Source organism: Anolis carolinensis, chromosome 6, assembly GCF_035594765.1.
Source record: "Anolis carolinensis isolate JA03-04 chromosome 6, rAnoCar3.1.pri, whole genome shotgun sequence".
NCBI classification, from domain to species: domain Eukaryota; kingdom Metazoa; phylum Chordata; class Lepidosauria; order Squamata; family Dactyloidae; genus Anolis; species Anolis carolinensis.
The window spans coordinates 43,276,405-43,300,819 of record NC_085846.1 but is presented as its reverse complement, the minus strand read 5'-3'; the positions used below and the strand labels follow the sequence as shown (position 1 = coordinate 43,300,819).

General features: G+C 37.8%; 2 protein-coding genes across 5 annotated transcripts in view; one reads left to right on the top strand and one right to left on the bottom strand.

Moving 5' to 3' along the window:
- The window catches only part of uso1 (USO1 vesicle transport factor), a 46,482-nt gene extending 42,935 nt beyond the window's left edge, over nucleotides 1-3,547 (bottom strand). For all 4 annotated transcript variants that reach the window (XM_008113076.3, XM_008113078.3, XM_008113077.3 and 1 more), the window contains exon 1: nucleotides 3,382-3,547. In XM_008113076.3, coding sequence (XP_008111283.1) covers nucleotides 3,382-3,447 — 66 coding nt within the window. In that variant the 5' untranslated portion in view covers nucleotides 3,448-3,547. The remainder of the gene's footprint in view (nucleotides 1-3,381) is intronic.
- A 10,419-nt stretch (nucleotides 3,548-13,966) lies between these two features.
- g3bp2 (G3BP stress granule assembly factor 2) overlaps nucleotides 13,967-24,415 on the top strand; it is a 38,209-nt gene continuing 27,760 nt past the window's right edge. The window contains exons 1-2 of the mRNA XM_003222364.4: nucleotides 13,967-14,279; nucleotides 21,729-21,846. Coding sequence (XP_003222412.1) covers nucleotides 21,752-21,846 — 95 coding nt within the window. The 5' untranslated portion in view covers nucleotides 13,967-14,279; nucleotides 21,729-21,751. The remainder of the gene's footprint in view (nucleotides 14,280-21,728; nucleotides 21,847-24,415) is intronic.

Here is a 24,415-nt window from a genome sequence, read left to right as displayed (position 1 = left end):
AAATTTACTGACCGTAGATGGCAATGACAGCAAAACACATACTACAAGTATTACTTTTAGAACACCAATTTACTGTCCATAAATACAAGAACACTCATACATCAATCTATATCATAATGTTGTACAAGAAGTCATTCTGATGTACAGTATTATAATTTGTGAGGAGGAAAAACAGTAATAATGTAAAATCAAAAAATCATAGAGTTGGAAGAGACCACAAGGGTCATCCAGTCATTTGCCATGTAGGAACAAATAATCAAAGTATCTCCGAAAGATGGCCATCTAGCCTTTGCTTAAAAACTTCCAGAGAAGGAGACTCCACACCAAGGCAGTGTATTCCTCTGCCGAACAGCACTTATCATAGGGGAAGTTCTTCCTAATGTTTTGGTGGAAGCTGTTTTCCTGCACCTTGAATCCGTTACTATGTGTCCTAGGGCCCTTCCACACAGTCATATAACCCAGAATATCAAGGGAAAAATCCCACAATATCTGCTTTGAACAGGAATATATGGAATATAGACTCAGATAACCCAGTTCAAAGCAGATATTCTGGGTTTTATGGCTGTGTGGAAAGGACCCTAGTCTCCAGAGCAGCAGAAAACAAGCTTTCCCCCTCCTCAATGTGACATTCTTTCAGATACTGAAACGTTATTATCATTCCTCAGCCATCTTTTCTCTAGACTAAACATACACAGCTCCCTTAGCTGTGCCTTGTAGGGCTTGGCTTCCAAACCTTTAATAATTTTGATCTCCCTTCTCTGGATATGTTCCAGCTTGTCAACATCCTTCTTGAATTATGATACCCAAAACTGGACATAGTATTCAAGATGAGGTCTGACCAAATCAGAATAGAATAGTTCAGAAGACGCATTCTCTTTCTCTCTAACACACACAAGCATGCAGGAAATATTCAGAAGCTCATGTTAAAGTTGGAAAATGTATACAACAAGATCCCCTCCTGAGAATAATATAAAGGTGTGGATGATACAACCTTTGGTCCTCCAGATGTTTTGAACTTTAGCTCCCAGAATTCCCAACAGTTGGCAAAGCTGCCTGAGGTTTCTGGGAGATGAAGTTCCAAAACAGAAGGATTAACACTAAAAGTGATCACTTTCCTGAAATGGCACCAGTGTATAAACCGTACATTTACATTAATAGGGTATATGACAACAGGTTGGAAACAAAGAACAAGAACACACCTGAGATTACAAGAACCAAAGCTGCATATATACATTAGAATTCACGCAGCTTGAAAACATTTTAACTGCAATAACTCAATCCTTTGGAAGCCTGGAAGTTGTAGCTTGATAATGCCACCAGCATTCTTTGACAGAGAAGGTCTTGTAAAAACTACAATCCCCATAATTGTATAGCTTTGAGTCATGACAATAAAGATGGTGCCAATATGCATTAATTCTACAGTGTAGATGCACCTCAAGGTGGGAAACTGCAGGAAGGAAAAGTAAAGAATTGATAACAGTATAGCAAACGGTGGTCATAAAAAAGACAGGTTATACTTGCATGGAGCAAGGCTGCTGTGAGTGGGTGTGTCGCACAAACCTCTGATTCCATGCAAAATATGCAATAAATCATATTTTCCAAAATTGAAATGAAAGGTTTTTGTGAGTTATGTTGTGTTCCCATACATTTTCTTATTACAATTTATGTATGTGTCTGTATTGCACTTGATCTTAGCCAAAAGGCCAAGAAGGGAACAGAGAATAGCTTTTACCAGAGCTAGATTCGAGCAACTTAATTCTATGTTAAGAACAGGACAATTTCAAAAAATACATTACCATGTGTGGTGTGGTGCACCAGCCATAGAGACATTGTACATATTTTGTATGATTGTTGTCTATATGCTAAGGTGATATCCCAATATTTACAACCACTTTAGGCTAGAACAACTAACTGGGGCCCCTTCCACACAGCTGAATAAAATCCCACATTATCTGCTTTGAACTGGAATAAATGGCAATGCGGACTCAGATAACCCATTTCAAAGCAGGTATTGTGGGATTTTCTGCCTTGATATTCTGGGTTATATAGTTGTGTGGAAGGGCCCTTAGCCTGCTGCCAAATTCATCATAAAAGCTGGCTACCTGAGAGATCTCTGGCCCCTTCCACACAGCTGTATAAAATCCACATTGAACTGGATTATATGGCAGCGTGGACTCAGATAATCCAGTTCAAAGCAGATATTGTAGATTATCTGCCTTGATATTCTGAGTTATATGGCTGTTCGGATGGGCCCTTTATCTCACAAAATGGGGTCCCTTGTCATGGCAATGAACATACATAAATTTTCCAACTGATTCTTTTACACTCATCACTCTACTCCCCCTGAATTCATCTTGTAATTTAATCCCATTTAACCAAATGTATTATTTAATCACGTTTTGTTGTGCATCAATTTATTTTAGTTAACTACTGCAGGAGTTTCAGGATGGGGATTAGTGTCCGTTTAAGTGTATATTTCTGTTTTTTGTCTTTTATTGTTGATACTCCCTGCCCAGGGAAGCCAGAATGGCCCCTCCCTGTTGTCCATCTGGTGGCAGGCTAAAACATCTTATTCAGCCAGGCTTTTAAAGATGAAGGTGTTTATAAGATCTAGTAAGGGGGTGCTGTGAACTTAACTTTCAATATGTTTTGATGGATTTTAACACAAACAGCCCTTGGGCAAACCCTGTAGTCAATCGGACGAACCCATGGTTAAGCTATTTGGCCAGAAATGGAAAAGAAAAACACAGGATCATATATTTTGGCAAATGGTAGATTTGTGTGAAGCCCAAAGGAGTGGATCGATGACAAATTGGATAGGATAGAAATATAATAAAAAAAATAATGTCAGTGGACGAATCAATAAACAAATCTATCTGTATTGCATATAAGGGGTTGGTTGCTAGTAAAACCAAATAACTATGTCGCAAAATGATTCATGTCTCAAAAGTGTGTCACCAATATGAAACGTTTGTAAATCTTTGGAGTAAGAGAACAGTGGAGATATAGATCAGGCATGGGCAAACTTCGGCCCTCCGGGTGTTTTGGACTCAAATTCCCACAATTTCTAACAGCCTGGCTTAGAGACCAAAACACCTGGAGGGCTGAAGTTTTCACATGCCTGATCTATATTTATGGAGCACATTTGTGTTTCTCAGTACACTTGACATCAACTCACAGCACCCCACATTATAAATTATGCGAAGTTCTAGAGATAGTCCTTACGTGACTACAGAGTGTAGGCAGAGCAAGGACAACTTCAGCCCTCAGCTGCAACATGTTGAGAGCCAGGCCTGTAATACAGGACGTGAAAACAAACCAAGGGAGGCACGATGGCATGCAATGCATCCCAAGAAGGAAACCCCAAGCAGCCTGACTCACCGTCTCGGCTCCAGAAGGCTGCGGCCCAGCGCTTTGGGCGCCCATGACGCCCCGCAAGAAATTCATCTTCCCGACGGGCCCGGCTTTCTCGCTAGGCCGCAGCCGCTTCGTGTCTCTCGGGCCCCGCTGCCTTCCGTCAGCCGCCGCCGCCGCTCTAGTGCGCCTGCGCCAAGACGTGGCACAAAGATGGGCATCATAGAGACAGAACACTGAGCGACGCACGAACAGCCTCGACTTCCGGTTTCTGTATAGACTCTTCTTGCTTCGATAGATGCCAATAAGATGAAACGAAGGCTGCATTTGCACTGCAGAATCCCTGCACTTTGACACCACTTTCACTGCCATGGTTCAATGCTATGGGATCTGGGAACTAGAGTTTGGCAAGGCCTTTTTTTGCTGAAGAGTGCTGACGCCTCACCAAACTGTCCCATGATTTCATATCATTGAGACATAGCAATTGCAGGACTGTCAAACTGTGTTAATGCTATCTCATATTCATATATATATCTCATATTCATTCATATATATATATATATATATATATAAAATCTATCTATCTAGATACACACACACACACACACTCACACACAGCGATGCCCGGGTTATTTGAGAAAGGCCTTGTTTGTTTTTGGATGTGAGGTCATATCAGTTTGGAAATAGATTGATAGATAGAAGATATATAGATAGATTATAATTATTATTTTATTTTATTTTTATTTATTTACTACATTTATATCCCGCTCTTCTCACCCCGAAGGGGACTCAAAGTGGCTTACAAATCAAATGAACATACAATATATTATTAGCATAGCACAATATAAGCATTAAATTACTATATTGTACTATATCATTATATAGTAATATTATTAGTAATATTACATTTAATATATATAACTAATATTATTATAATGTATTATTAGTAGTATAATATTATATTCCATTATAATATTATTACCAATATTATATGTATATACAATATATTATATATTTATAAATTATTATAAATTATATATGTGTGTGTATATATAAAATTAGCATAGCAGGAGACAAGATGGAACTATCTTCCTGGCTCTCAGGTTGGTATGATGTCTTCCTCCCCCCCCCCCCCCTCTTCACTCTGGCCCGAGTGGCTCTTATTCCTTAATGGGAGGGGCTCCCAACCGATGACACAGGAGACAGGTTGGTATGATGTCTTCCTGGCCCCCTCCTTCTTCACTTCTTTATACCCCGCCACCATCTCCTCGAAGGGACTCGGAGCGGCTTACATGGGGCCAAGCCCCAAACATAACAGCCACAGTAAAATACATCAAGTAAAATAAGTTGATAAAAACATATCAATAACAAATCAATAAAACATAAATGGAATAAAAACATGAAAGACGCATAAAAATAATTGGGCCATAAAGTGCATGTATTAAAAGATGAAGACATGAACGGTACCCGAGACTGTTAACACAGGTAAGGGACTAAGAATGAGATAAAACATGGTGGGAACTATTCCAACTGAAGGAATAGAATAAAGTGCAACAGATATATAGCCCCTAGACAAGACTTACAGGGGCAGAAATTATTCGCCGAAGGCTTGTAGGAAGAGCCATGTTTTTAAGGCCTTCCTAAAGATTAGAAGGGCAGAGGCTTGCCTTATCCCTCTAGGGAGTGAGTTCCAGAGCCGGGGAGCCACCACGGAGAAGGCCCTGTCCCTTGTCCCCACCAACCGCGATTGTGACGGTGGCGAGAGCGAGAAGAGGGCCCCCCCCCGATGAACGAAGAGACCGCGCAGGTTCATAGGGGAAAGGCGGTCACGAAGGTAGGTGGGTCCCAAACTGTTTAGGGCTTTATAGGTGATAACCTGCACCTTGAATTGGGTTCGGAAAATGAACGGCAGCCAATGGAGCTCCTTAAACGGGGGTAGACTGTGCCCTGTAATTCGCTCCGGTTAATAATTTGGCTGCCGAGCATTGGACCAGTTGTAGTTTCTGGGCCATCTTCAAGGGCAGCCCCATGTAGAGTGTGTTGCAATAGTCCAATCTGGAGGTCACTAAGGCATGGAACACCATGGCCAGGTCCGACTTCACGAGGTACTGTTGCAGCTGGCACAGGAGTCTTAGTTGTGCCAAGGCCCGCCCTGCCACCGCCGACACCTAAGCATCAAGTGTTAGCGCTGAATCCAGGAGGACCCCCAAACTGTGGACATGCGCCTTCAGGGGGAGTGCGACCCCGTCAAGCACAGGTTACCACCCTATGCCCCGATCTGACGTTCGACTGACCTGGAGGACCTCTATCTTGTCAGGATTAAGCCTCAGCTTGTTTGCCCTCATCCAGGCCAACACAGCGGCCAGACACTGGTCCAGTATCCAAGGGGCTTCCTTGGATTATGGTGGAAAAGAGTAGTAGAGTTGGGTGTCATCTGCGTAGAGATGGCACCGAGCTCCAAAAGTCCGGATGACCTCGCCCAGCAGTTTCATGTAGATGGTGAAAAGCATAGGGGATAAATAGAGCCTTGTGGGACCCACAGGTCAAAGGCCAGGGGTCCGAGCAGGTCTCCCCCAGCTTCACCAACTGGGAACGGCCCTCCAGAAAAGACTGGAGCCACAGCAGAGCTGTGCCCCCAAGGCCCAATCCAGAGAGCCGTCCCAGAAGGGCTACTGGGCGGGCAACTGTAATGTAGAACTTAGCCTTGAGCTGTTTCAGCATTTTTTAGTCACATAGAATGCCAGTAGTTTGCCATAATTTCAACCAGGCTGCATTTATTCGTGACCATGTGTCTGGCATTATGTCGCTATCTATGGAGACCAGTAACCCTTGGTGTTTAAATTGGGTGGCTTTTTTAGTGCTTGTCCATTAATTTGAATTGTTTTTTTTCAGTCTGAAGGCCACATTCCAGATACTCTGTTTTGGGTATGTTCAGTTGAAGTCCGTTTTCACTGAGTCTTATCACTCCATATCTGCAGCTATTGGAGGGCTACACATTTTTGGTGGCCAAGTGCTACATCATCTGCATATACAATAGAAGTGTCCAGGGATGCATAGTCTGCAAATCTGTGGTAGCAGTGTCCATGCAGAGTATGAATAGCGGGTATGGGCAAACTTGGGAACTCCAGGTGTTTTGGGCTTCAACTCCCACAATTCCTAATTGGTATAGTTATACTGATCTTGAGATATCAACATAATGCCTCTATATTGCTTTAACATTTCTAAATCCTACAAACTGGAATGTACAGAGGTGCTCCTGGTCAGTTCGAAGGCAGATCAGGGAATAGGGATATAACCTGTGCTGGATGGAGTTACACTCCCCTTGAAGATATAGGTCCACAGCTTGGGGGTGATTTTGGACTCATTGCTAACCCTGGAGGCCCACGTGTTGGCAGTGGCCAGGAGCACCTTTGCACAATTAAAACTTGTGCGACAACTGCGCCCGTACTTTGAGATGCCAGATCTGGAGATGGTAGTCCATGCCTTAATTACATCCTCTTTGGATTACTGCAATGCACTCTACATGGGGCTGCCTTTGAAGATAGTTTGGAAGCTTCGGCTGGTCCAGAGATCTTTTGCCAGATTAATAACTGGAGCTCCGTACGGGGAGAGAACCACTCCCATGTTGCAGCACCTCCACTGGCTACCAGTGTGCTTCCGGACGAAATTCAAAATACTGGTCATTACCTTTAAAGCCCTAAACAGTTCGGGCCCAGACTAATTGGCTAACCACATTTCCACATACAAGCCTGCCCAGGTGCTACAATCGGCAGATAAGACCCTGCTCTCAGTTCCACCCCCGTCTCAAGCACAGCTGGTGGGAACAAGAGGGGGGGTTCTCTGTGGTCATCCCCCACCTCTGGAACCCCCTCCCTAAAGAGATCACAATGACCCCCTCCTTACTCTCTTTCAAAAAACAACTAAAACCTCCTTATGTTCACAAGCATATAGAGAGGAGTATGCATAGAATATCTAACACAGACACTATGGAACAGAAATTACTTTTTACTTTGTCTATGCTGGCTTTTAAATTTTATACTTTTATTGTCTTAATCCTTGGTTTTTGCCTCCTTAAATTTTAGGTTTGAAAATGTAATTCTGTTTTGTCATTGTCTAGTTTGTGGTAATGTCTTTATTATTACTTTGATGTAGTTGGATATGCTTTTTAAATTTGTTTTTTTTAGTTGATTTGGTTCTGTTGGTACCTTACGGCATTGAACGTTTGCTGTTGTTTACTGTAAACCGTCCTGAGTCCCCATGGGGAGATAGGGAAGGACATAAATAAAGTATTAGTATTTTTATTATTCTTGTTAAAATTTTATCCATCAAAATGAATAGTATAATCCTTTCCCTCTTTTTTTTTTTACAATATCTTAGACAGGGGAGTATGCCATATTGTATCCAAATAAAAAGAAAATACATCAAACACACCTGAAGCATACTTATCAGTTTTTAACTTTCCCCAGTTACAGCTTATACTACATATACTGTACTGTACTATACATCTTTTATCTACTTATACATATTATTTCATTTTATTATTATTATTATTATTATTATTATTATTATTATTATTATTATTATTATTTTACTATGGGAAATACCATTGCTTTCACTACGCGGACATTTGCTGCCAATGTGATGTCTCTACTCTTCACTATTTTATCCTGACACCGGATGAGAGACTCCCTCCTGGGCACACAGAAGACTGAGCAACTTGGAAGGCGCTGAACAGACTGCGCACTGGCACGAGATGCAGAGCCAACCTTAAGAAATAGGGCCACCGCAGGAGGAATCTCCCCCCTCTTCAGTTAAAAGGAAAAAACCAAAAAGAGCGAGACACCAATCTCCAAAAGAATTAAAAGAAAACAAAGGGGCAGCTCCCATTACCACCTCAGAACCATCGGATGTAGGAGACGATGAGGAGGAAGAAGAATGTGAAAGAGAGGATGAAGTGGACTTAACTACGGAGGATGAAGAAAAAACGGAAAAGGAAAGGAAACCACAGGAGGTAAAAGAGATAGACGAAACGACAGATGGATAGAGGTAACCTTATCAGACAATTAAATTTTTATTCCAATAACGTCAACGGTTTAAATGCACCATGCAAGAGGAAAGAAATAATGATTCAATTAAAAAAAGGGAAATTTGATATAATTGCATTGCAGGAAACTCATATTTCCCAAAGACATGGCTCATACCTGACAAACAAATTAATTGGCAAAGAATTCTTCTCATCAGATATTAAGAAAAAAAGAGGAGTGGTATTATACGTAAAGGACGATATCCCGGCGACTCTACAATTTAAAGATCAAGAAGGTAGAATAGTAGCAGTCCAAATTATAATTGACCAGCAAAAAATACTTATTTGTAACATCTATGCCCCCAATGGCCCACAGACTAAATTTGTAAAAGATTTGAGAAGAAAGATCTTAGAGACCGAATTTGACCATCTAATTATCCTAGGAGACTTTAACGGAATAATGGAACTGAAATTGGATACAAGTAGAGTGACTAAAAGTAATAAAGAAGAGAGATCAAGATTAATTCCTCAGAATTTTAGAAATTTAAAAGAAGAATTTGATTTAAAAGATATTTGGCGTATGAACAATAGGGAAACAAGAGACTATACTTTCTATTCATATAGACACAAAACCTGGTCGAGAATAGATATGGTCTGGCTTTCAAAAACATTATGTACAAAAGTCGAGGAAATCAATATATTGCCTAGAGATAAATCAGACCATAATCCAATAATAATGAGAATTAACCATAAGAAAAAGAATTCAAGATGGAGACTGGATAATAACTTACTTAAAAAAGAAGAAGATATTGCTAGAAATAAAAAATTGACGAATGAATATTTTGAAGTTAATGCTTCACCTGTAATTAGCGACCAGGTAATTTGGGACGCTTATAAGGCGGTAATTAGGGGACATCTTATCCAGCAAAGAGCTGAGAAAAATAAAGTGAAATTTTTATCATTAACTAGAATAAACAAAGAATTGAATGACACTGAGAAGAAGCTAAAGGAAAATCCCTCAAATACCAGCTTAGTAAAGCAAATTAGATCACTGCAAAATAATAAAAGAAATTTAGAATTGGAACAAACTGCAAATCAATTAAAATTTATAAAACAATATAATTTCGAAAATGCAAACAAGCCAGGAGCATGGCTAGCACGTAAAATAAGAAAGAAAAAACAACAACAACCAATTATAAAAATAAAGAAAGAAGAGGTGACTCTTACCACAGATAACGATATTATCCAGGAATTTGAGGAGTTCTATACTACCTTATATAAAGAAGAAAATATTGATCAGGGTAAAATTGAGGAATACCTTGGTGCACAAAAATTCAACAAAATCACAGATGATCAAAGAGAACTATTAAATAAAGAGATAACAAAAGAAGAAATCAAAAAAGCAATGAATTCAATGAAACCTAACAAAGCACCTGGGCCGGATGGATTCCCAATTTATTTTTACAGAGTATTGGAAAATGAACTGTTGCCGTGGTTAGTAAAAATAATGAACGCAGCTATGAGAGAGAAAAAAATACCAGAATCATGGATGCAGGCGGATATAATAGCTATACCAAAAGAGGAAGGAGAGGAATTGGAACTACGAAAATTTAGGCCTATTTCTTTGCTTAATACGGACTATAAAATTTTTACGTCCGTTTTAGCTAATAGATTCAAAAGCTTTTTGAACGAATGGATTGGGAAAGAACAAAATGGTTTTCTACCAGAGAGAAACATAAAAGATAATCTTAGATGTGTGATTGACGCTATAGAGTATTATGATTTACATCACCAAAAAGAAGCTATCTTGATGTCTTTAGATGCCGAAAAGGCTTTTGACAAGTTGAATTGGGATTTTTTTAAATTATTAGGGAAAGAATTAGATCTAGGCTATTATTTTCTGAACGCCTTAGAGTCAATCTATAATAAACAAAAAGCTAGAATACTGATAAATGGACAACAATCAAAAGATTTCAAAATCGGTAAAGGAGCAAGACAAGGCTGTCCCCTGTCGCCTTTGATATTTATCTTTGCAATAGAAACATTAATTAGAGATATCAGATGTGATGAACAACTAAAAGGTTTGAAAATTAGAAATCACGATTTTAAAATACGAGCCTTTGCGGATGATATACTATGCATAATTGAAGATCCTAAAAACCAAATTCAAAAATGGATTCAGAAAATTGAGAACTTTGGTCAATTAGCAGGCTTCTACATAAATAAGGAAAAAACAAAACTACTTGCGAAAAACATAAGTAAGAAAAATCAGGGAATAATACAAGAGAAAACAGAATTAAAATTTGTGACAAAATTGAAATATTTAGGTATTTGGATATCATCAAAAAATGCTAAGCTACTGGAGAATAATTATTGGACAAAATGGAAGGAGATAAAGAAAGACCTGCAACAATGGCAATTTTTAAATATCTCTTTATTAGGTCGTATCGCAATTATCAAGATGAATGTACTTCCCAAATTATTGTATTTATTTCAAAACTTACCGATAATTAGAAACAACAGCATATTTAAAGAATGGAACAAAGAAATAATGAAATTTATTTGGAAAAATAAGAAACCTAGAATTAAATATAATACTTTAACAGATGTGGCAAAAAGAGGAGGCTTTGGTTTACCCAATCTACAATTATATTTTGAAGCTTGTGCACTACAGTGGATCATAGACTGGGCAACTTTAGAAAATGAAAGCATATTAACATTGGAGGGAATGGATTTACGACGAGGCTGGCATGCTTATATTGGCTATGAAAAAAGGAAAATTGAAAAAAATTTTGGTAACCACTTCATTAGATCAGCATTAATAAAGATATGGGAAAAATATAAATTACGATTTTATAATAATAAGATCCCAATGTGGATTTCACCCCTAGAGGCAGAACAAAGAAATATTTTAGGGTGGGCAATTTGGCCAAAATATAAGGATATTTTGATAAAAAAGAAAGAGGGATATATGTTAAAATCACAGGAAGAAATAAAAAAGAAATTTCCAGGTACTTCATGGTTCCAATATGCCCAACTTCATGAACAATACAATAAGGACAAAAGAATTGGATTTGGTGAGATAGACAATCGATGGGATAAAATAATGACAAGTAAGAAGAAAACGATATCTAAGATCTATGGACTACTTTTGGAATGGGCAACTGAAACAAACGAGATTAAAAATTGCATGATAAAATGGGCACAAAATATTGGACGACCGATTAAACTAGTAGAATGGGAAGGGATTTGGAATAAAAAATTAAAGTATACATATGCATCAGATTTGAAAGAGAACTGGTTAAAAATTTTTCATCGTTGGTATATGACTCCCCAAAAATTAGGATTAATGTATAAAAATTATGATAAGAAATGTTGGAAATGTAAATCACAGGAAGGTTCGTTCTATCATTTATGGTGGCTATGTAAAAAATCAAAAAGTTACTGGAAAATGATCTACCAAGAAACTCAACTAATTTTACAATTGAAATTCCCATTAAAACCAGAATATTACCTATTAGGTATTGTAGATAGCGAACTCAAACTTGATAAAAATGATGATATTTTATTTACTTATTGTGCTACAGCTGCTAGAATGACCTGGGCGAAAACATGGAAATTGGAGGAATCCCCGAAAAAAGCAGCTTGGATCCACAAGTTAGAAGAAATAAAAAATATGGATAAACTTACATTCCTTTTGAAAGAATCGAGAGGAAAACCTGTTAGAAGGACAAACTGGTCCAAACTGGAAGACTATATCAAAAAATGATTAATTCTATGTTTGATGACTATGTCTAAATTGGAAATTGATAGTTTTATATACAGTGTTAAATATTAATTTTCTCTTATGGTTCTATGATTGTTAATCCCTCTCCCTATTCCTGACCCCCCCCCTTTTTTTTTTTTCCTTTCTTTATGATAGATTGTTAACCCTCACCCCTTACGTCCTGTTTGCTTGGTTGTATATATATTTTTGCCTTTGTTTTTTTTTTGTTTGTTTTTTTGTTTTTGCACCTATCCCCGTTTTTAATAGTGCACTGTATTTGAAAATCATAAATAAAAATTAAAAAAAAAAAAAAGAAATAGGGCCACAAAGTGGAGTCCACGACATGCGAATGTGGAGAAAAGCAAACCACAGACCACTTATTACAATGCAATCTGAGCCCTGCCACATGCACAATGGAGAACCTTCTAATAGCAACACTAGCGGCACTCCAAGTTGGGCAGCTACTAGTCAAAGGACATTTAGTATGCTTTTTTAAAAAAACTTTGGCTTTTCATATACTGTACATTGCAACTAGTATCCTCGGTTCGCTTCTGACACAATAAATAAGTACAGTAGTCTCTCACTTATCCAACGTTCTGGATTATCCAAGCAATTTTTGTAGTCAATGTTTTCAATACATCATGATATTTTGGTGCTAAATTCGTAAATACAGTAATTACTACATAGCATTACTGCGTATTGAACTACTTTTTCTGTCACATGTGTTGTATAACATGTTTTGGTGCTTAATTTGTAAAATCATAACCTAATTTGATGTTTAATAGGCTTTTCCTTAATGCCTCCTTATTATCCAACATATTCGCTTATCCAACATTCTGCCGGCCCGTTTATGTTGGATAAGTGAAACTCTACTGTAGCAATGTTGATTTTGGTGTATCGTCTATCCCTATTTTTATTATTGCTCTGATTTCTTTAAATTACAGTAGAGTCTCACTTATCCAAGTGAAAGGGCTGGCAGAGCCTTGGATAAGCGAATATCTTGGATAATAAAGAGGGATTAAGGAAAAGCCTATTAAACATCAAATTAGGTTATGATTTTACAAATTAAGCACCAAAACATCATGTTATACAACAAATTTGACAGAAAAAGTAGTTCAATATGCAGCAATGTTACGTTGTAATTACTGTATTTACGAATTTACCACCAAAATATCACGATATATTGAAAACATTGACTCAAATAGCACTTTTGATGGCTATGACACTTTGGATAACCACTCCCCGCTGATGATATCGACTTAACTAGCACTTTAGCCCAGGTTCCTACAGATTTTATCCATGATTTTATCATAATGTATGTGTTTTTATAACTTGTTTTATTGTTGTTTGATTTGTTTTACTGTTTGTTTTTATATTGTCATGCCCGGGCTTGGCCCCATGTAAGCCGCCCCGAGTCCCTCCGGGGAGATGGGGCGGGGTATAAGAATAAAATTATTATTATTATTATAAAAATGCATTGGATAATCCAGAACGTTGGATAAGTGAGTCTTGGATAAGTGAGACTCTACTGTATTATGATTATTCCATGTACAATATTGGCAAGACTTGCTAGCTAACTGCTTGCGAAAAAGCCTAAAGGGGAACCGGAAGTGGAGTGTGAACGAAACTCTGAGGGAAGAGAATGGCCGGCCCCGAGTTTTTTGGGCTGACTTCAACTCCCAGATGCCTCAGAAGCTTGTCTAGGCGGCAGGAATTGTGGGGGTTGAAGTCCGAAAAGCCTGGCGGCCCGAACCAAGGACGTCACAACTCGCCCCTCTGAATGGCCTGTCCTGTCCCGGAAGCGTTAGCGTAGAGAGGATAAAGAAGAGAAGGACGCGGGAGCCGGGCTTCCGCTTGGCCGATAACTTTAAGAGAGCGCGCCCCGCGGCAGCAGAGGCGGCGGCTTTAAGCTCCGCCCATTCCTGGCGGCTATTGGAGGCCCTTTGCTCGCGCGCGTTTTCGGCCCCTCGCGCTTTCCCTGGCGTCGCTCTCGGCGGGGAGCGAGAGAACGACTTCCGGTTCCGCCCGGACTCCATCTGAGGGAAGGAAGGAGGGAGGGACGCGCAGCCCCAGTCGCTCCTCCCCGTGCCTTCGGCCGGGAGCGAACCGGATCCCGAGAACGCGGAGAGCGCCTAGGTGAGTAACGGGGCACGGCCGGCCGGCCGGGGAGCCTCCTTGGCCCGTGCTTGGCTTCCTGGGGGCCAAGCTTCCTGGTCGGGCTTTTTTTCTCTCGCTCCTCAGAGAAAGGACGTGGCGGAGAAGGAGGAGCGGGGGGGGGGGGGGTGTGCTGCTGCTGCTGTCAACAGCAGTTAATTGCACTGAGCTGCATTATGTGGTTCTACGCTCACTATAGCATGCAGTTCCAAACTGCATTGTATTGCAGTGTAGATGCAACCCCGCCTCCTAATACGCATTAAACGTTGCCCTCGAATCAGTTCATTCGCCTTACACCTACCATGTAAGGCAGGTCAACACTGAGGAGTTAGCAAAAATAAAGCAGAGCCTTTTCCTTTCACCATTCTACAGTAATAATAAGTTTTATTTCTTGCCCGTCTCTCCTCACGGTTCGAGGCGGGTCACCACATTACTAAAACATAAACAAACACACAATTATTTTAAAACACCCTGTAAAATACACATACAGTAGAGTCTCACTTATCCAACATAAATGGGCCGGCAGAATGTTGGATAAGCGAATATGTTGGATAATAAGGAGGCATTAAGGAAAAGCCTATTAAACATCAAATTAGGTTATGATTTTACAAATTAAGCACCAAAACATCATGTTAGACAACCAATTTGGCAGAAAAATTAGTTCTATACGCAGTAATGCTATGTAGTAATTACTGTATTTATGAATTTAGCACCAAAATATCATGATGTATTGAAAACATTGACTCCAAAAATGCGTTGGATAATCCAGAATGTTGGATAAGCGAGTGTTGGATAAGTGAGACTCTACTGTATTAAAATATACCTCCATAACATACGTATTAAATACGCAAAACCAGGCATACAGTGGTGATTGAAATTCACCATTAAGTGCCCTTCCACACAGCCCTATATCCCAGAATATCAAGGCAGGAAATCCCACAATATCTGCTTTGAACTGGAATATATGGCAGTGTGGACTCAGATAATCCAGTTCACGACAGATATTGTGGGATTTTCTGCCTTAGTATTCTGGGATATAGGGCTGTGTGGAAGGGCCCTAAAACTGTCTGGGAAGGAACAGATGAAAAAATACATAAATGGATGCTTATCACTTTGGCAAGTTTCATAGGAGGAGGGGAGATGGACCTGGAGGAGGATTTGGATCAACTATATTGAGATATATGTTTACACTTTAGAGAGAGAGAGAATATACTCAACTCAGGGCCCTTCCACACAGCCATATAGCCCAGAATATCAATACAGAAAATCCCACAATATCTGCTTTGAACTGGGTTATCTGAGTCCACACTGCCATATATTCCAGTTCAAAGTCAAAAATGTGAGATCTTATTCAGCTGTGTATAAGGAGCTCCAGTGATGAAGGCCAGGGAGTTTTGCAGAAAAAAGAGATCTGAACTAGAAAAATCACACATAAATAAATGTATCGATTAGCCCTTAGGCCATATCACCATATCGAGCCAAACAACAAAGCTTGATACAATGTAATAAAACTTTTATTAGTAAGTTAAATCAGATACTTGTAATAATACAGTAAATATGATAAAACTGACTATATGTACATCATATTTCCCTATCCCCCTACAATTTATACTGATCAGCCCCACATATGTGGATCTGAGACATACTGCTTTGCTTAAATCTGTTTTATATGTTATTTTTGGGTCTTGGCTGCACATAAAATATGTTGTTCTGATATGAAATACACATAACTTGAATGTAACTTTATATAATACTATTTAATTAATATTTTGAGCATGGACTAAAATTTGTTTACATTAAATCATCAGGAAATAAAGGTGTCACTGTCTCAGCCACCTGTGTGGACAATTTTAGATTTTGAGGCATTTCTGATCCCAGTTAAGGGGTGCTTTACCTGTACATGCTTTTGCCCCAAATGCCATACCAAAGATTGCTGTCCGTAGAAAGCCCTCTCACTGATATTTATTGCTTAAAAATTGTCACCTTCCCAGAGCTAAGTTGAACAATGGAATTGGTTCTACATTGGATCTAAAAACCAAGGAAGATGCACAGTCAGCCTTTCACATTTGTGAGAATTAGGGACATAGCAAATAAAACTGGAAACAAATACTTGCCATTATTTTTAACTGAGGAAATACATCTCTAGTTATTTGTTGGTCCTTCAACAACTCTATCTTCAACTTCCAGTTCTATCTTCAACAAATGCCTAGAGAGAACATATTTTTCATTTTCATACAGCTCAGCAGCAATGGCAAAGGAAAATTCAGCAATTCATGAATCAAACCCGTAAATGAGAGGAATGACTGTATTTTTTGAGTTTTTCAGGTTGCTTTGAGCAGGAAGAACAAATATAGATTAAATAAACAAGGGTGGTATATAATTTCAAGAAAATTTAAATACTTCCTGCTCATTTTGGAACTAGCCCCATTGTATTTACCCCCAACTAATGTTAGCTAATAATGATGATCCCAGTCAAGTCTCCTGCAAAATGGATCTATGAAACATAAGGGGGGATTCCACTGTGGTATTGAAGCAGTGAAGAATATACATTATTTGATCCTGCCATTTTAAAATGTCACTTAAATGGAGAAATTAAAAGGGTGCATTCATTTGAGTTTTAGGATGGGACAGAATCTAAAAGTTATTAAAAGTCAAACTCATCCTTTGGCACTTGGTCCACACTGGAGGAGCACACGTTTTAGCCCTACAATTAATATACTGTTCACAACATTTAGCAGAGACTACAAAACCTAGAAGGCAGTATAATAATCCAACCTTGAGATTGGAAAGTTATCCTTGCCTTCTGTTACCTATGTCCAAGAGCCATTGCAGTATATTAATTGGAGTTTTAGACTGTAACTCTGTAGACCAAGGCATGATTCTCTGCTCGGCCTTGGAAACCCATTGGGTGACCTTGGGCAAGTCACACTCTCTCAGCCAAAAAGGAAAACTATGATAAGTCGCTCTTGAACAAATCTTGCTAAGAAAAACCTGTTATGTATCGGAGGCTGGATCTACACTGCCTTATATCCCAGAATCTGTTCCCAGATTATCTGCTTTGACCTGGATTATATGAGTCTGTTTTACTGGAGAATCTGGAATAAGATAATATGGGATCAGATCCTGGAATATAGAGCAGTGTAGATCCAGCCTAAGTGACCAGAAGAGGTGGAACACTAGTGAGTAATCTTATCAAATTTCTGCGATGGCAACTCAGTTGTAGAATTCGCTCTCTCTGGAGGCCCCAGCTGGCACCAGCATTGAGATCTTTTGTCATTGTATGAAAATCTGGCTTTTTATTAAAAGTTATAGGCCTAAATAATTTTATCCAGGATGGATATAGCTTATGGTTATAGTATTTTAAATTGTTTTATTCAGTTTTAAATCATTTGGTTTTAATTGATTTTAATCAGAAACCACTTGAAGCCACACAACAAGAGCAAAATTTGATATATTCTTAATTTTTTAAAACTATTGTTCTTTATTTATTGTTTCTGAGATCTTTGGATAAATAAAATAAATACAAAATATAGCATTGATATGTTAAAAAAAACCTCTTTCTTAGGCAGCCAGTTACTGAAACCCTTCCTGAATAAATAAGTCTTGGGCTTCCAGTCAAGGGACAGCAAAGATGATACCAGCCTACCCACCCTCCCTTGGCAGAGAATTCTTCAACCTTAAAGCTCCCTACTTTGACTAATTATTGCTCCAACCAACCATGTCTTCTGCCCTTACAGCATACCTTGTTATCCTTTCATTCACAAGCCTACTTCATGATTTATCACATCAGCAACCAGAAGCCTAGCCTTTTCTTAATCTTACTGTCTTCTAGTGCCTTTGGCTAGTCCTCTCCTGTTTGTAGGGGTAATCATAGAACACATCCTTTCCATCATAGAGTTGCAGTGGAACTTGCATCAACTTTCTTTCAAGGCAACGAGATAGTTTTTGATCTGTGCAACAGGTCTGATATTTCCCAGCATAGGGCTTGCCTGCATGTGAGCGTTGTGTCCCCAACCTATATTGTTTTCAGCCTCCAGCTGGGGTAAAGTCTCTTAATTGTTAAGAGGTGCATTTGGATATTTTTTGGGGGATACCTAGAATGGCTCAGAGTTTGCAAGTGCTATGAAGGCCCACCTACCAAAATTTGTGCATGATTTAAGGATTGTCAAGAACGTGTTCCATTTCTTCTGCTTAGTATCAACCGAGATCTGTTTCCTCCCTAATTATTGAAATTTACTAAACTCTGTAAATGTCATAGTAATTTTACACAATATATAAATATTTCCAAAAATGTGAAATACTTGATTGATTCTTTCAAACAGCACTGAAGCTACATTTATTCATCTACTTGAGAGTAAGTTCCTTTCAAATCCTAGATTTCCAAGAAGACATATATAGGATTGCACTGACTGAATTTCATTTTTACAAAACTTAGATTGGAGTACTTTTATATATATCAAAACTGGCTAAATAATACAGTATACATTTCCTTTATATTATTTAGATTTTTAATGGGAGAAATGAAAACGTTGGAAAATGTTAAATTCACTTGACCCAGGCTGAAGAATTATGTACATACAGAATTCCTAGGAAGAGTGACCTGGGAAACATTAATTATAACTTTGGCCTAAATCATATTGTTAGTTCCGACTAGCATAGATCAGTTCAATCACAGAGAATTTAGTAAGTCAAGGATTTTTTATTGCTGTGGTTAAGCATTTCTGGTTAGATCTTTTCTTTTAAAGCTGACTTCTACATATTGCATTTATTCCTTTGGCTAATTTTGTCTTATCTTGTGTTCATTATGTTTATCTAACTTGTTTTATTAAAGAATTCATTTTTTAAAATAGAAAGCTTTTCATAAGAAACATATGGCAGCACGAAATTTTTCACTTCGTGTTGTTGATAAAAGCCAAATAAATAGACTTTTGTGGATTTGATTATTTGTGGGCTTCATATGTACTTCCTAAGAATATTAAAGTCCTCCAGGGTCACTATATGGTCAGCCTATGCTAGAAGTTGAACATTAAGTTGCCTTGGAGGACCTATCAATTCATAGAGAGGTGTTCTCTCAAGGTAAAAAATTAGCTGTTTTTATTTGTGGTTTTCCAGTATTAGGGTGGGTCCTGCCCCTTAACCTGCTGACAGAATAACAAATTGAAAACATCATGGTGATGATGAATGAAGCAATATGGTACAGGGTGGAAGGGCAGTGTGGTTTTGCTATCTGTTCAGTGGAAAAGCAAGTTTGATTCACATGTCCTTTCCCATAGGTGTTAAACTGTTGTTGGCATTGATCCTGTGAAAAAGGTTTCACTATGTTCTGCTAATATTTGCCATTGCTTTTTTGGGACCTCCATACTGGCTAAAATGCACTACAATATTTTGGAGATGTACCGTACTCCAAATCTTAAGTTTCTCTGAGGAGTGTGAAAGAGAGCACAGACTATTTTTCAAAATTAAATTGGAAAAAATGGCATTAGTAATAGTGTTGTGCTTTTGTATGGAATTGCTGTTTGTTTTGTGTAGTTTCATTCGTTTGGTCTCATTTTTGTATTTGTTCCTGCTAACGAAAATGGGGAGCCTATATGAACAGAATTTTCATCTGGCTTACGAAAAAAACCCAAAAATTTTCAGACCATTGGCTGCAATGGGAGGACTTCTGAGGCTCCCCCCACCACAGTTTTTGGGCTAGAGAGGTGAAAATCGCCACACACAGAGGGCATTTTAACCCCCTTTAGCCCACCAACTTTTTAAAGTTTTGGTCTTCCGCAGAGTACTATTGTTAATAATAACAACAACAACACCACCCATTGGCACACATCAGATGTAATGGGGAAGCACTCCTCTCTCAGTCTCGGCTTAGGATACCAGGATAGCTATTGTTATTAATATTATTAACACCCATTGGTACACATCAGATGTCATGGGGAAGCAGACCTCTCTCAGGCTCAGCTTAGGATACCAGAGTAACAATTGTTATTTATATTAATATTATTATTAACACCCATTGGTACACACCTACTGTAATGGGAAAGCACTGCAGCCCTCTGTCAGTACCTGCTTATTGTTAAGGGGCCAAACCGAAAGGAAGATGAAAGCAAGTACGATGACTGTGCGGCTTTCATTTTCATGTCACCTTTCATTTCCTACAAAAATGTCATCATTCATTTTGTGTAAACGAACCGTCGAAACGATAGCATGAAGAAAACGAAGGAAAAATTTTCGCGCACATCTAAATTAGTAGTGCTTTAATCCTATAATCATTCCAATTTTTAAAGTTCCTCTTCAAGTCCAGTGCTACCTTTTTCGAGATGAGCCAGAAGGAAATGCACATGTGATTCCAAGTATTTCAGCACTATATGTTTGTATAAAGGATTAATCACAGTCATAGTTTTGTATCCAGTCTCCAACAAGTTTTTTCTAGAAGTATTGTTAAGTTATGTCTATTCTTTCAAGTGTAGAATGAGAGATCTCCTGAACCATTTTTTTTGTAGAGACTGGGGAAATTACTACAATTTTCAATAAAGAATGAGGGCCCTTTCACACAGCCATAAAACCCAAAATATTTAGGCAGAAAATCCCACAAAATCTGCTTAGAGTTGGGTTATCTGAGTCCCCACTGCCATATATTCCAGTTCAAAGCATATAATGTGGGATTTTATTCAGCTGTGTGGAAGGAGTCTTTTAACAACTGAAGTTCTGTCAGTGTCAAAGGAACTTGTGGGGTCTAAAATGTTTGATTAAATATTATTTATTTATTTGTTACCCTTCTATACCGCTTTTCTCACCCCTGGGAGGACTCAAAGCGGTTTACAACATAGAAGTTGGCAATAGCATTTATTTATTTAATGTATTGTCTGCCTTTTTCCTAATATATAGGACCAAAGGTAGTTTACAGTATAAGATTAACAGAAAATGCAAGTACAATAATACGTTTTACAAAATTTTAATTTCCATTTAATGGACAATCAAATTAAAATATTTGAAACCAGTTAACATGCACAAAATGTGAGATCAAGGTGTACATAATTTCTTAGCAATTTTATCAGATTTTCTTTCCTTTTTTTGGATATTCAATTTCAGGAATGTGTTGCTTTGGTTGACAATCCACTCCTGTGTGAGTTTATTCCAAATTAAGTGTAGTCTAAAGTTTGTTTACCAGTGAATTACCCCCATTGAACTTTATGAAACTTACTTTTGAATAGATATGAATTGAATTTGTCTTTAAACATTATGCTCACTTGCCTGCTTATCTACCAGTAAGAAATTATCAGCAACCTAAAAATAAAATTTAAAAAAACAACTCTTTCCCCATTTTTAAAAACTTATCCTACTCCCCCCCCACTTCATTGTTATAAAGCTCTACTACATTTAAAACTGGTGACTCTGAAATGATCATTTTTTCATTTTCTCTCTCCTGTATTACAGCCTTGACACTGTGTACCAAAGAAATGGTGATGGAGAAGCCAAGTCCGCTGCTTGTAGGGCGGGAGTTTGTGAGGCAGTACTATACCCTGCTAAATAAAGCACCAGATTTCTTACACAGGTAACTTTTAAAGATATCCATAATTTGTACGGTTTTGGCCAAAGTAGAGGTGGATTAATTAACCTATATACATTGTTATGAGCAGTCATCTGTACCGATTAATATCACCAGGACTCTACTAATTTTCTTTATGATGCCTTGAGAGTACCAGTATGTTGAACAAAATACATAAACGGCTGTTTTTTTCAATAATACAATATAGAGTCCCTCTTTTGTGGTGGGGTGGGCTATAGAGATGATGATTCACCCTGGGGGAGAAGAGCAGCATATAAATTAAATAAAGAAAGAAATAATGATAATTTATTTATTTTATTTATTACAATATTTATATCTCGTCCTTCTCACCCAACAGGGTACTCAGGGCGGCTTACAATAAAACACACATACAATACACTATGAATCAGTTAAAAATTAACTTACATAAGACATTCATAAAGCGCATTATAAAATACAGATAGGCGTGTTCAAGTTTAAAAGACTGGGTTCCAGCGTAATGTATGTGTGCTAGGCAAAAATGTGAAATTGTAACCAAACAAAAGGAAGTAGGGGTTTTAGGGAAGGAAGAAAGTATAGGTGCTGTCTCTGCTATTCGTATTTTTCTTTATTTATAATTCATAATTCATATTTTACAATAATTTAGTGGTCAGTAGAGTCTCACTTATCCAACATAAACGGGCTGGCAGAACGTTGGATAAGCGAAAACGTTGAATAATAAGGAGGGATTAAGGAAAGCTTATTAAATGTCAAATTATGTTATAATTTTGCAAATTAAGCACTAAAACATAATGTTTTATAACAAATCAACAGAAAAAGCAGTTCAATACACGGGAACGTTATGTAGTAATTACTGTATTTACGAATTTAGCACCAAAACATCACAATGTATTGAAAACATTGTCTACAAAAACACTGACTACTAAAAGGTAGACTGCATTGGATAATACAGAATGTTGGGTAAGTGAAGGTTAGATAAGCGAGACTCTACTGTATGTATTACTCTAATACTGCCCTTTGGCATATTTCCTGTATAGTTTACAGAAAATAAAATAATTAAAAATGAAATAATAATAAATGAAAGCCACAAAATTATAAAAGCATCATAAAACCATTAACAGGATTCAAATTTCATTTTAAAAAATATTTTTTCATCTAAAAATAATTAAAATTTCGTCTGAAAGGCTTAGGGCAATGAAAAAAAGTTTTTGCCTCCTGCTGAAAGAGTAATAAGGTATCTGGGAGGTTCACAAGTGAATCGCCTCTCACCAAGATGCCCTATTGTTTGGTAGCCACAACACTCACTTCAAAGGTGGGCATGTACTAGAGAACATCCATCGCAGGTTTAATATATGAGTAGTAACATACAAAGATTGGCAACCATCTACCACATTCTCATATTTGCAAATGATTCACATTCTGGAGACTTGAAATTGTGCTTGTACAGAATTATTGGTATTATTATATTTATCTCTTCCGAATAGACTCAAAGCAGCTTAACATAAAAGCATTAGCATACCATTTAAAATATACAAATATGCAAACATTGAAACATAATTAAATATGAACAGTATTAAAAAGTTCACAGTTAAAAACCACAGCACCCTCTGAATTGTCTGGATTTCACTCCCTACTATTTTTATGAAGAGTATGAATTCTTATTAGATTCTTTATTACAGTAGAGTCTCACTTATCCAAGCTAAATGGGCCAGCAGAAGCTTGGATAAGCGAATATCTTGGATAATAATGAGGGATTAAGGAAAAGCCTATTAAACATCAAATTAGGTTATGATTTTACAAATTAAGCACCAAAACATCATGTTATACAAAAAAATTGACAGAAAAAGTAGTTCAATACGCAGTAATGTTATGTTGTAATTAATGTATTTACGAATTTAGCACCAAAATATCATGATATATTGAAAACATTGACTACAAAAATTGCTTGGATAATCCAGAAGCTTGGATAAGCAAGGCTTGGATAAGTGAGACTCTACTGTATTATCAGCTGATTTATGTGCATTTTCATTTTACATATCTACGTACAGTGAGCCCTTGGTATCTTCTATGGTTTGGTTTCAGACTCCCCCCCCCCCCCCCGATGCCAAAACCTGTGGATGTTCAATTCCCATTATATACAGTGGTGTAGTAAAATAATGCCCTTATATAAAAAGGCAATATCGAGTGTTGCTTTTTGAACTTTGGGGGGCGGGATCTTCTCAAAACACGGATGGTTGAATCAATGGATTCTGATTTTTTCAATATGGAAGACCAATAAAATCAAGATTTCTAGTGGAAAGTGTATTTTATTAATATTTGTTTGAATCTTTTGAAATTTTTAAAGTATACTGTGTGTGTAAATGAATGTTCCATTCACCCTTATGAGAATTGCAGTGTTAAAGCAGACTAAATTTTCAAATAAAGTTGGTTCAAGTTTGTGGTGGGTAAGCATGTGCTTAGATGGGAAAGAAGGTGGAACAAGGGGACACCTCTATAAAACTGGCTTTGACTGGGGGTCTATATAATATAAAGTGGTTGTCGTCATTCTTGTAAAGAATATAAAAGGATATGAGCC